The 14050-nt window shown below is 36.2% G+C and overlaps 1 protein-coding gene across 2 annotated transcripts in view; it reads left to right on the forward strand.

Moving 5' to 3' along the window:
* Positions 1-14050, forward strand: part of SLC30A5 (solute carrier family 30 member 5) — a 35528-nt gene that overhangs the window by 9235 nt on the left and 12243 nt on the right. The window contains exons 2-9 of one of the 2 annotated variants that reach the window (XM_044384139.3): positions 827-966; positions 1082-1148; positions 2367-2452; positions 6599-6686; positions 11272-11359; positions 12540-12616; positions 12853-13023; positions 13720-14008. In XM_044384139.3, coding sequence (XP_044240074.1) covers positions 1095-1148; positions 2367-2452; positions 6599-6686; positions 11272-11359; positions 12540-12616; positions 12853-13023; positions 13720-14008 — 853 coding nt within the window. In that variant the 5' untranslated portion in view covers positions 827-966; positions 1082-1094. The remainder of the gene's footprint in view (positions 1-826; positions 967-1081; positions 1149-2366; positions 2453-6598; positions 6687-11271; positions 11360-12539; positions 12617-12852; positions 13024-13719; positions 14009-14050) is intronic. The other variant, XM_026498858.4, reaches the window with a different exon arrangement.

Raw genomic sequence — 14050 nt, forward strand, 5'->3', positions numbered from 1 at the left:
TTTCCAAAAAATAAAATACCTAAAGTTAGAGGTACAAAGAGAATGACTTTTTTTTTAAAAGACTGTTATACTATAATAGCTTGCCAAAACTAAACTTGTACTATCGTTTGTGTTAAAGAGAGTTTTGCACATTTCTTTTAATGTTCAGCTTAATAGAGAATTGCTGAATTTTCGTGTCTGTTTCAGCATTCAGTCTGCAGGATCTCATATCACTTAGCCTCTGAAGACCTGCACTGTATGCCCCTGAGAGAATAAGAGTGAAAACGGCAGATAATCTCTTAGTATTTTCATAAAAATAGTTTTGTCCCCACAGTCTCCCTAAAAGAGTCTCTAGGCCCTAGGGATTCCCAGACCATACCACTGGTGTAGTTCAGCCTTCCAGCAGGCATAGAATGTAACCTGAGACTTGTTTTGGCACAGATGTTCCTTATTTTCTAAGTTAAACTGTGCTAGGCTTTGTTCACAATATGCTCCCTTCACAGTACAGGATCCTCATATGAAATAAATTTTACATTATTCTGCACATAGGAAGAAATTCTCTCTGAATAAAGTTTCTTTAGACCTTGAGATTGATAGTGACCACTCTCACTTTTTTTTAAATAAAAATCTGTTAAGGCTCTGGGGAGTTAATTTTAGTGATTATGGAAAGTGATTCTTGACTAGAAAATTTTAAGTAAGCAGTTGTATACATTTTTATATAACCATTTTGGGAATGTGAAGGTAAGGACATTCTTCATTTCTGTTATTTCAAGATTTGTTATTAAGTTTTGGAGAAAATAGGAATTTTTTTTATTTTTTATTTATTTATTTTTTTTGTATTTCAAAGGATGACAAAATATTGAGACTCCTTTCTTTTGTGGCTTGTGAACTGGTTCTGAAGGCAGTTACAAAATAAGAGTTCCCCAGATGTTGCAGTAGAAGCCTTAGTAGCATAAATACTATTCTCCAGTATAATTTTTTTAGAGGGTAATGTACCTTTCGAGTTGTAGTATGTTTGTTTAAAGTGAGTATCTTTACTTAACATCACACTTTGTGTGTAAGATAGATTAATATTAACATATCAATGTTTCCTTATTCACAGGACTGCCTTTTTTATGGTTTTGTTTCAAAAGCCATTTTCTTCTGGGAAAAGTATTACCAAACACCAGGTGAGTTTTTTCCACAATCCTTTTTTCCTAGCAGCTTCCTAGTCATTAGGCCACGAGAAGTGCTCTTTTGTTGATCAGAGTGATTTAAATAATTTAAGTACACAGCAGAACATTTCCAGTTAAGTCACTCTTGACTTGCCTTTCAGTATCAAGGCTTCAAGAGTAAACTGTAAAGTATTAAGATAACAGAATGTTTAAAAATGGAGAAGAGAGTAAAAAATTTTAAGGTATACCATAATTTTTTTTTAATGCAGGACTCTATTCTAAAAATTTCTAAATAAGACATGGAGACATGCCCAAAGCCTAGGACAAATGTCATTAGGAGGCAGATAAAGCATAGAGGTTAAGAAATGAGGCCTCTGGAGTCAGACAAATTCATATTCTGTTTGTTCTCCTTACGAACTCTTACTTTGAGCAAGTTACTTAATTTTTCTATCTCAATTTTCTCACCTGTAAAATGGAGTTAATAATACCTTTGTAATGAGCTGTGAATAATGAATTAATACATATAAAGTTCTTGAAATAATGCCTGACATATAGTCAGCAGACAGTACATGTTGTTTACTGACATACATATGTACTCATCATCAACATCATTTTCTTTAAGCACCTGAGGTTCAGGATGCATACCAGAAATGTCCTGTGTTCTATATGGTCACCTCACATTATTACCTCTTTGGACAGTAGTTAGAGTTTGCTTTGTGCAACAACTTAGAAACCCGTGCCATGACTTTTTATTAGAATGACAAATTTATGTACTGCTGTTTTAGAGACGATGCATGTTTTAAAAATAGGATTATTTTAATCCCCTTCATAACTTTTTTTCTCTCTTTTCAAGTAATTGAAGGTCCATCTGGTGGAAAAGAATTTAAAGATTAAAACATTACGTGTTCTAGCAAATTACTGAGAAACTAATGAAAAAAACATAAATTTGTATTTTATAGAAAAATATTTCAGTATCTAACAGCAAACAAGAATATAGAAAATGGAAAACAGCATATTGTCTTACAAATCTAGGTTTATTCAAGGAATGTTAACATTTTCTATTTAAGTTCAAAATATGTGATTATTTTTAAAAATGTAAAAATGTAATTATTTAGCCTTTAAAATATCTAAATGCTACCATTATTTTCTTTCCCTATATATTTTTTTTAAGATTTCGAGATACTAGGAAAACATATATGACTAAAATTTTTAACTTTTTGTTTCCATTCATAGTGGATCAAAATATTTAAACATGCAGTTGCTGGTTGTATCATTTCACTCTTGTGGTTCTTTGGCCTCACTCTTTGTGGACCACTAAGGTAAATAAAAATGTGTATTTTGAGTGTTTACTTATATGTTTAATTTTGAATATTTTATTCCATTATATTTTATGTTAACTAGTTACGTTAAGTTATATACAAATGCTTCTCTCACTCCTATAGCACTGGGTACATCTCAGTATTTATTTATATGGGGGGGCTGACAGAATCTGTTTAATTTGTGGACTGTCTTTGGTAAACACTGTAAATGTATTTTTCATGATTTGTTGTGATACTTTACTAGTTAAGAGTCCAAACGGTTTATAATTTTTAGCATAGGTGGTTTTTTATCATCCATTGGTGATCCCTTTTAGCAACTGATTTTCAAAACTAAAAGGTCTGAAATGGTAAATAAAATGAACCAGTAGGAAAGCTAAATCTTTGGAGCACCTGGGTGGTTCAGTCGGTTAAGCATCTACCTTAGGCTCAGATCATGATCCCAGGGTTCTGGGATCAAGCCCTGAGTCAGGCTCTCTGCTTACTGGGTAGCCTGCTTCTTCATTTCCCTCTGCCTGCCACTCCTCCTGCTTGTGCTCACGCTCTCTTTCTCTCTCTCTCAAATAAATAAATAAAATCTTAAAAAAAAAAAAATCTTCAGACACCTTGGTGGCTCAGTTGGCTAAGCATCTGCCTTCAGCTCAGGTCATGATCTCAGGGTCCTGGGATCAAGTCCCACATCTGGCTCCTGGCTCAGCGGGAAGTCTGCTTCTCCCTCTACCCTTCCCCCCTGCTCGTGATCTCACTCTCTCTCTCTCTTTCTCTCTCTCTCTCTCACACACTCAAATAAATAAAATCTTGAAAAAAATTTCTTTTCCGTGAAATTGTATTTTGTTTTCTGTTATTAAATCACTGTCCCTGTGTGTTAGGCAAGAAAGGCAGAAAATTGTTAAATTCTTACTTGACTCCTTATTTAGTCTTATATTTCCTGTCTTACAACCCATCACTACCACCAGCTCCTCTGTCAACACTGCCCCCTCATTCTTTAATTAAAACCATCAGGGGCCCCTAGGTGGCTCAGTCGGTTAAGCCTCCGACTCTTGATTTTGGCTCAGGCCATGATCTCAGGCTCCTGAGATCAAGCCCTGCATTGGGCTCCATATTCAGCATGGAGTCTGCTTGTCCCTCTCCCACTGCTCCTTCCCCTGCTTGTGCACTCTGTCTTTCTTACACAAATTAATTAAATTTAATTTAAGAAACAAAAACAGCCGTCATGCAGGGGTGGCTCAGTCTGTTAAGCATCCAACTCTTTATTTTGGCTCAGGTCACAATGTCAGGGTCATGAGATCGAGCCTCATCAGGCTCTCTGCTGGGTGTAGAGTCCGCTTGGGATTGTCTCTGTGTCCTTCTCCCTCTACCCCCCCATCCCCATTTGCACAAGTGTGCGCATGTGCGCTCTCTCTCTCTCTCTCTCTCTAAAAAAAGAGAAAAGGAATTACATGTTTTTTGTTCTTTGTTTTTAGGGAGGGAGAGGGAGGGGCAGAGGGAGAGACAGAATTTTAAGCAGGCTCCCTACCCAATGTGGACCCCCATGCTGGGCTCCATCTGACAACCCAGGGTCCAAGACCTGAGCCCAAATCAAGAGTCAGACACCTAACCAACTGAGCCACCCAGGCACCCCATGTAATTTCTTGATTAAAAAGACTCCTTCAGTGTTCCATAGCCTGCTGATATATTTATTTGTTTTTAGGGAGGGAGAGGGAGGGGCAGAGGGAGAGACAGAATTTTAAGCAGGCTCCCTACCCAGTGTGGACCCCCCATGCTGGGCTCCATCTGACAACCCACGGTCCAAGACCTGAGCCCAAATCAAGAGTCAGACACCTAACCAACTGAGCCACCCAGGCACCCCATGTAATTTCTTGATCAAAAAGACTCCTTCAGTGTTCCATAGCCTGCTGATATATTTATTTTCTTAAATTGTATCTTGCAATTATTAATAGAATTAAAGTTAGGACTGCTGTGTTCTGTGTTACAGATTTTTGAGTAAAGAGGAAAAATGAAAAATTTTTAAAAGAGCAGCTGAAAATCTTAATATTTAGATCCCATAAGCCCTGTTTTGGCTAGTAATAATGTTTTTCAGGTTTTTTGTGGGTTTTTTTTTTTTTAGATTTTATTTATTTGTCACAGAGATATATATTTATTTATTTGTCACAGAGAGATATAGAGAAACCACAAGCAGGGAAGGCAGCAGGCAGAGGGAGAAGGAGGCTCCCCACTGAGCAGGGAGCCTGATGCAGGACTTGATCCAGGACCCTGGGATCATGACCCAAGCCAAAGGCAGACATTTAACCTACTGAGCCACCCAGGTGTCCCAGTTTTTTTATTATTATTATTATTATTATTATTATTATTATTATTTCATACATATAAAAGAGTAAATATGAATAAGAATGTTTAAATAATAATGGCCACAGTATGGCCACCTGTATCCCCGTCTCCCCCTACCCTTGGGTGCAATCAGCATCTTAAGTTTTGTTTTTCATTTTCCTCGTTTTCTTTATAGTTTTTTCACATATGTATCTGTGTCTTTTTTTATGTTTAATTATTTTTTTAATGTTTAACTTTGCAAGTTTTTTACTTTGTATGAATAGAATTACATTGCATGCGTATTCTATAGCCTCCTTTTTCCATTTAATGTTACGTTTGAGACTTGCCCTTATTGGTGCATATAATATATATATTGGTGCATATTATATATATATGCATATATATAGTTCATTCATTTTGATGGCAGTTTTTCAAAATACAATTCATAAAACATTCATCCTTTTTTAGTCCATTGGGGCTTCTGTAACGGAAATACTGTATCTACTGGGTGGCGCTTTTTTTTCTTCTTCTTTAAAAGATTTATTTATTTATTTTTAGAGAGAGCGTGCATGAGCTGGGGGAGGGACAGAACGGGGGAGAGAGAGAGAAGCAGATTCCCCACTGAGTGTAGAACCCAACATGGGGCTCAATCCCATGACCCTGAGATCATGACCTGAGCCAAAATCAAGAATTGGAAGTTTAACCAGCTGAGCCACCCAGGTGCCCCATAGACTGGGTGGCTTTTAAACAACACAAATTTACTTCTCAGTTCTGGAGACTGGGAAGTCTTAATATCAGGGTGAGGCAGAGTGACTGTGTTTTGAGGTACTGCTTCCTGGTTCATAGCTATCTTTTCTCAATAACCTCACATGGCAGAATGGGCAAAGAGAATACTCTTGTGGTCTTTTTTTATGAGAACTCTAATCTCATTCATGAGGGAGGGTTCCACCCTCATGACCTGTCCACTGCAAATGCCCCACTTCGAAGCACCATCACACTAGGGATTGGGTTTAACATGTGAATTTAGGGGGGACTCTGACATGCGGTCTATACCACATTTAAAGTGTGCAGTTCAGGGGTGCGTGGGCGGCTCAGTCAGTTAAGGCTTTGCCTTCGGCTCAGGTCATATCCCAGGGTCTTGGGATCAAGCCCCACATAGGGCTCCTTGCTCAGTGGGAAGCCTGCTTCTCCCGCTCCCTCTGCCTGCTGCTCCTCCTGCTTGTGCTTTCTCTCTCTGCCAAATAAATAAATAAAATCTTTAAAATAAATAAAAAAAGCTACTCTCTTAAAAAATAAAAAACATAAAGTGTACAATTCAGCATTTCTTAATATATTCATAGACTTTCATTCATTTTTACTGCTGTACAATAGTCTATTGAATGAATGTATTCTATTTTATTTATTCTTTTACCAATGACATTTAGGTTGGGGCTACTGCAAACAGAACTGATAGGAGCAGCCTCTAAGTGTTTCCTGGTACACATACACAAGAAATTGATGTGATATAAGCCTACAAGTTTTACCATTTCAGCTTCTTTTTTTCCTCCTCTTTTTTTTTTTTAATTAAGTAGGCTCCACACCCAGCATGGGGCTTGAACTCACCACCGAGATCAGGAGTGGGGTGCTCTACTGACTGAGCCAGCCAGGTGCCCCTAGTTTCAGGCCTTCTGGGATAGATAAGGCCAAAAGATAGATTATTCCGAAAGCAGTTGTCCCTATTTATTTTTCTCAGTGTTTTATGAAATCAAGGGGAAATATTTATTTTCTCTTACTGTAGTTGAACTCATGCTTCTTGGTGAAGATCAGATGTATTTTATGAATGATAATGTTGTATTTTTATAGGACTTTGCTGCTATTTGAACACAGTGATATTGTTGTCATCTCACTACTCAGTGTTTTGTTCACTAGTTCTGGAGGAGGACCAGCAAAGGTACAATTTTCTGTTATTAATTCCTTGAAAATTGAAAGTTATACACGTAAAATATTATCTAAACCAATTAAATAAACTCCCTTACCATTTAAAAGAATGCAGGGGCTTTCTCTGCTAATTTTAACTTTTTCTTACAGACTTTTTTTTTTACTTTTTATTCTGAAATCATCATATATTCATAAGAGGATGCAAAAATAGCACCAAGAGTGCCCTTCACTCAATTTCAGTGGTAATTTCTTACCCAACTCAAGTACACTATCAAAACCAAGAAATTGACATTGGTATAATCCATAGACCGTATCAAGACACAGAACAGATTAGGGGCGCCTGGGTGGCGCAGTCGTTAAGCGTCTGCCTTCGGCTCAGGGCGTGATCCCGGCATTATGGGATCGAGCCCCACATCAGGCTCCTCCACTGGGAGCCTGCTTCTTCCTCTCCCACTCCCCCTACTTGTGTTCCCTCTCTTGCTGGCTGTCTCTATCTCTGTCAAATAAATAAAATAAAATCTTAAAAAAAAAAAATTAAAAAAGACACAGAACAGATTAATCACCACAAAGATCTCTATCATACTGTACCCAAGCCTCTTCCCCACCTCATTCTTTACCCTTATTCATCATTTTTGGAAAATACCTAAGAACTTGTTATAAAGTCTGATGAATATTTATCCAACATTTTGCCAACTAGGCCTTATTTATCTTAAGTAACTTAAGTATTATCCTTTTTTGGTAAATGAGTCAAGAATCTACAATTCCAAATTTTTATACCTACAGTATTTCTTTTTTATCAGATTGTTTGCTGTGCATGGTACATTGTCCCAATTATAGAGGAAAGGAAAAATAAAAAGACAAATAAGATGTAGTAGTCCCTGTTCTAAAAGAAGCTGTTGCAGGCTAATGGAGGCAGATGAATAAAATTAAGTGAACAAAGTAACATGCCAGGTAGAGCGGAGAGACTACCCAACCCATAGATTTCAAACGTGATAATTAATATTAAAGCACATGCCACTGTTTCTTTCATCTCACTAATAGAGTACTCCAAAATAAATGTGAATAAAAATTAATACATAATATAAAACTATCTTAATATAGTATAATGGTATGTAAATATATGTAAATGTTGTAAATGTATGTAAATATGTAATGTGTAATAGAAAATACAAATATATGTATAAAGTAATATATGATATAATGTGTAAAATAATATAAATATCTATAAATGTAATATGTAAAATAATATAAAGCTATAAAATAATATAGTTATACATATATATAAAGTAATATATATAAATATGATATACTGTAATATGTAAAATAATATAAATAGAGCTATATAGAGCTATATGGAAAATATAAATACATATAAAGTAATATATATGATATACTGTAATATGTAAAATAATATAAATAGAGCTATAAAACATCAATATATATAATATAAAATATAGATGGATAATTAACTACAAGCAAAGAATTTTCTGAGCATAAAAGCAGTGGGAGATGGGGCGCCTGGGTAGCGCAGTCGTTAGGCGTCTGCCTTCGGCTCAGGGCGTGATCCCGGCATTCCGGGATCGAGTCCCCACATCGGGCTCCTCCGCTGGGAGCCTGCTTCTTCCTCTCCCACTCCCTGCTGTGTTCCCTCTCTCGCTGGCTGTCTCTCTGTCACATAAATAAAGAAAATATTTAAAAAAAAAAAAAAAAAAAAGCAGTGGGAGAAAATCACAATGAGAAAACTCAGTACATTTTTAAAAAATTTTTTATTATGTTAGTCACCCTGCAGTACATCCTTAGTTTTTGATGTAGTGTTCCATGATTCATTGTTTGCATATAACACCCAGTGCCCCGTGCAATATGTCCCTCCTTAATACCCATCACCATCCTATCCCAATCCCCCACCCCCATCCCCTCTGAAGCCCTCAGTTTGTTTCCCAGAGTCCATAGTCTCTCATGGTTCATTCCCCCTTCTGCTTACCCCCCCTTCATTCTTCCCTTCCTTCTACCAATCTCCCTGCTATTTCTTATGTTCCATAAATGAGTGAAACCATATCATAATTGTCTTTCTCTGCTTGACTTATTTCACTTAGCATAATCTCCTCCAGTCCCGTCCATGTTGCTGCAAATGTTGGGTAATCATTCTTTCTGATGGCTGAGTAATATTCCATTGTATATATGGACCACATCTTCTTTATCCATTCGTCTGTTGAAGGGCATCTAGGCTCCTTCAACGATTTAGCTATTGTGGACAATGCTGCTATGAACATTGGGGTGCATATGGCCCTTCTCTTCACTACGTCCATATCTTTGGGGTAAATATCCAGTAGTGCAATTGCTGGGTCATAAGGTAAGCTCTATTTTTTTAACTTTTCAAGGGACCTCCACACTGTTTTCCAAAGTGGCTGTACCAACTTGTATTCCCACCAACAGTGTAAGAGGGTTCCCCTTTCTCCACATTCTCTCCAACATTTTTTGTTTCTTGCCTTGTCAATTTTTGCCATTCTAACTGGTGTAAGGTGGTATCTCAAGGTGGTTTTGATTTGTCCCTGATGGCTAATGATTTTGAACATTTTTTCATGTGTCTGTTAGCCATTTGTATGTCTTCATTGGAAAAGTGTCTGTTCATCTCTTCTGCCCATTTTTTGATTTGATTATTTGTTTCTCATGTATTGAGTTTGAGAAGTTCTTTGTAGATCTTGGATACCAGTCTTTTATCTGTAATGTCATTTGCAAATATCTTCTCCCATTCTCTGGGCTGCCTCTTTGTTTTGATGACTGTTTCCTTTGCTATGCAGAAGGCATGATGAAGTCCCACAAGTTCGTTTTTTCCTTTGTTTCTCTTGCCTAAAACTCAGTACATTTGACCTTATAATGATTATAAGTTTCAGTGTAACAGAAATCATTGTGCAGACAACAAACAACAACAGAAAATTACCACAAGTAAAAGTTTTACATTTCTTTCAAAATATAAATTGGTAAAATCAGTTAAGAAAAATGCATAAGATTCTCAATAAAAAAGAGCCGAGGGCAGGGAAAGACAACTCACAAAAGAAATACAAATGATTTTAAAACATTAAAAGCAACAACAACAACAACAACAAAAATTTGGGAGCCCCTTGGTGGTGGCACAGTTGTTTACGTATCTAATCTTGGTTTCAGCTCAGGTCATGATCTCAGGGTTGTGAGATTGAGGCCCATGTCATCCCCTTGTTCAATGTGGAGTCTGCTTGAGCCTCTTTCCCTCTCCCTCTGCCCCTACCCCCTTTCTCTCGAATAAATGAATCTTTTAAAAATATAATAAGAAATAAAAATTTTGCCACGCTAATGTTCAGAAATTAGAATATAAGTTGTACATATCATATTATTAGTGTCTGTAATGAATCTGGGCATCTGTCTAGGACACAGCATGGTTTTTTTCCTTAGTTATGACTGAGGCACTACAAAATTCTCAGTTGCTCTCTTTAACAAAAGATTAAATTATATCCTCCATATCTGGGTATTGTTGATACTGTCATATTCTAATTTAATGAAATTTAAAATTGTGTGGCTGACTTTTGTCAAGATATCCATCTACCACACTAATAGAGAATTTATCATGTGTACTGGTAAGCACGTTAATGAATAGAATAGGATTCTCACTTTAATTTTAACTTTTATTTAATGAGAGTATGTGGCAGTATACCTGTAAATTTATAAATACAGAATGTATAATAATGCTATTTAAAATAGCATTTTTTTACACCCAAAATTCTGAAATATTTGCATAAACTAGACAGTACATTCTTCCTGGTTTTTCTTTTGTCAAAATCCTTTCCTGGATGAAAACATAAACTTATAAAAAACTTATCAGCTTTTAAATGTGCTACATTTTTACTGGATATGAGAAATGACTTTGCTAATTTTCCTAATGTGCCCTCTTACTCTTTTTCCCTAGAGTGGTAACTAGAATATTGATAATATTGTAAATTAACTGTCTTCTCTATCACTTACATGTTGTAGAATAAAATAAGTTCCTACTAATTATTCTGTAGTTGCTTGGGCTTTTCAACCAGAAGCAAAGTAACATTTAGGAAAATTAATTCTGCAAGCACTAATAGTGCATAGTAACATGCCTAGCCCTGTTAGCAAGAAGACAGTTCAAGTTGTCATTACTGTGTGCCTTAAATGCCTTCAAAATATCCTGCAGAATTTGTTGGAGCTCTTTACTTTTTTATGTTACTGTTAATACTGCAAATTTAGGGGTGCCTGGGTGGCTCAGTCGGTTAAGCATCTGCCTTCAGCTCAGGTCATGATCCCGGGGTCCTGGGATCAAGCTCCACATCGGGCCCCCTGCTCAGTGGAGAACCTGCCTCTCTCTCTCTTCCTCTGCCTCTCCCCTCAGTTGTGTGCTCGCTCTCTCTCTCTCTGTGAAATAGATAAATAAAAGCTTTTTTAAAAAATACTGCATATTTATATTTTATAGTAGAAAGACTTTAAGGTATTTTTTTCTGTAAATATTTATTTGAAAAAAATTCTTCTTTAGCATTTGTATAGTTATAGTCTTAAAAATCAGCTCTTAAAACAGCCATTCTTGGTAATATTTTCTTCATTTTCAGACAAGAGGGGCTGCTTTTTTCATTATTGCTGTGATCTGCCTATTGCTTTTCGACAATGATGATCTCATGGCTAAAATGGCTGAACACCGTATCCTTTTGCAGTAGATTGGAGTGATTTAGTCTTGGAGAAAAATAGAAGACTGGCAGAAAGGGTAAAGAAGGAGGATTGAATTAAACTGATCAGTCATGAATGAAACTTCCATGAATTAATGTAGGTATTCAAATAATGAGTAAATTTATTCTAAAGTAAGTATTTTATAGCATCTCCATCAATATCTTCTACAGGGACAGTGAAAGAATATTTTAGAATGCCCTGGTGCTTAAAAAAAAAAGAAAAATTTAATTTGCCAGTCAACAAAATCACTGTGTTGGCTCCCTTGTAACAAATTTAATGATTTAAATGCTCGATTTAGAGGTCAGTTGGAATTATTAAATATAAACTTTATTTAATGAAAAATCTTTAGCATCTTCTTGCCTGAAAGAAAAAGCTAAAGTTCCTTCACCTGATAATCACTCTCTTGCTCTAAACTGTTATTTCTAATTGAGCTTCCACTATTCTATAACCCCAGCTTTCCAGTCAAATATGTATACTCATTTTCCTCTGCAAACAGACATACCTTGTTCTTTCCTGTCCATACACCTTTGTCCACTACATTTAGCTGACCTTAGAACACTAGTTTTGATTCTTCTGGTTACAGATACTGTCCTAAAGCCTGTCAATTAACTAATAACAGTTTACTTTGTTACAATGAAAGAGAGTGGTGTGACTTTGCAGAACTCCAGGATGCTTGTGATACGCCACCTCTGCCCCTTTCTGCTCGCTGCTTGCTTTACTGAGGCTTACGTGGTCAGTGATTTAGAAAGAGATTTAGGACTAATTTGACATGTTCTGAAAGAGCAACCTTAATTCCATGACAGTAGTGGTCCAAGAAGATCCTTGCTCTTATCCCTTTGTCCTACTTACAGTATGCATGCATATACTTTTGGAGGTTGACTACTAAAATTTAACAACTATATCTCAAGCACTATTGTAATTGTTTGGAGACAACAAAAGAAATACAGGCCATTCCAGTTTGTAAATCATGTCCCAAAATTAGATTTTTAATTGTTTTGTTTTTAAGGGCAATAAACTGTTGCAAGTAGTCCGGTTTGGGGCCCCCAAACTAGTCTATAGTCAGCCTAAAATAATGTAGCTAAAATTTTAGGACTTCAGGATTTAAAGAGTTAATATTTGGGATTTTTTTTTTCCTTTACTGCAACTCACTTAGCTGAAGGACATCATGACAGTGCTCTAACTCACATGCTTTACACAGCCATTGCCTTCTTAGGTGTGGCAGATCACAAGGTATGTTCTTTTCTTTGTTCCTAACATGATCCAGAGACTGTGAAAAGTTATAGCAACTATAAAAGTGCACTTAAAATAAGTTACCAGTAATTTACAGTATTGCCTGACATTTATGCAGTCCAGTAATTTGGGATGTGGAAGAAATATAATAGCTCCATTTCTTCAAATATTATGTATTTAAGGATTGGGTTTTGGACCGTGTGTTTCTAATGAAACTTATCTAATTTTACTCATAGGGTGGAGTATTGTTGCTAGTACTGGCTTTGTGTTGTAAAGTTGGTTTTCATACAGCTTCCAGAAAACTCTCTATAGATGTTGGTGGAGCCAAACGTCTTCAAGCTTTATCTCATCTTGTTTCTGTGCTTCTCTTGTGCCCATGGGTCATTGTTCTTTCTGTGACAACTGAGGTAAGAGTAGGAATTTATTGGTAATAAGTAAAATGAATTGCTCTTACTTAAAAATTTTAGTTCAGTACATTGTATTTTATTTCACTTTGAGCTTGCAAGTATCTTAAATTACCATTGCTTTTTTTATAATTTTTGAAAAATTTTTGGAGTAAATTTTGTTCATAGAAAATACAAATCAGGTACTATTACATTTGTATATTCATCCCATTCCTGTGGCCCAAAGGAATCAATTAAAGAATATTTGCTTATTTTAGAGCGAGAGAATGAGCGAGCTTGGGGGAAAAACAGAGGGAAAGGGACAAGCATACTCTGCGCTGAGCCTTTACAGGGCTTGATCCCACAACCCTGAGATCATGACCTGGGTGGAAATCGCGAGTTGGACGCCTAACCAACTGAGCCACCCAAACCCTCCTAAAGATTAACCCATTTAATAGTTACTGTGTGTTACAGACAAGGATTGTGGGTCACCTAGTATTTATATAATTATTAAACCATAGTGTTCTTGTTTTTAATACTTTGGGGTTACTGAGAAATGTACTAATATTTTACAGCTCTTATATCTTGGCATTTTATGAATCGTATTGAGTTAGAATATTTGTTTAAATATGAAGAGATTAAATAAAACATAAGATGTGAACTTTATTCCAGTGCAGTGCTAACAATTTCTTTTTTTTCTTCTTTTTTTTTAATTTCTAGAGTAAAGTCGAGTCTTGGTTTTCTCTCATAATGCCTTTCACAACAGTTATCTTTTTTGTCATGATCCTGGATTTTTATGTCGATTCTGTTTGTTCAATCAAAATGGAAGTTTCCAAATGTGCCCGCTATGGATCCTTTCCCATTTTTATGAGTGCTCTACTTTTTGGAAATTTTTGGACACATCCAATAACAGACCAGCTTCGAGCTATGAACAAAGCAGCACACCAGGAAAGCACTGAACATGTCCTGTCTGGAGGAGTGGTAGTGAGCGCTATATTCTTCATTTTGTGTGAGCATTTTTCCCCTTGGGAAATTTCATCTCATGGATTCT

Source organism: Ursus arctos, unplaced genomic scaffold (genome assembly GCF_023065955.2).
Source record: "Ursus arctos isolate Adak ecotype North America unplaced genomic scaffold, UrsArc2.0 scaffold_5, whole genome shotgun sequence".
Lineage (NCBI taxonomy): Eukaryota > Metazoa > Chordata > Mammalia > Carnivora > Ursidae > Ursus > Ursus arctos.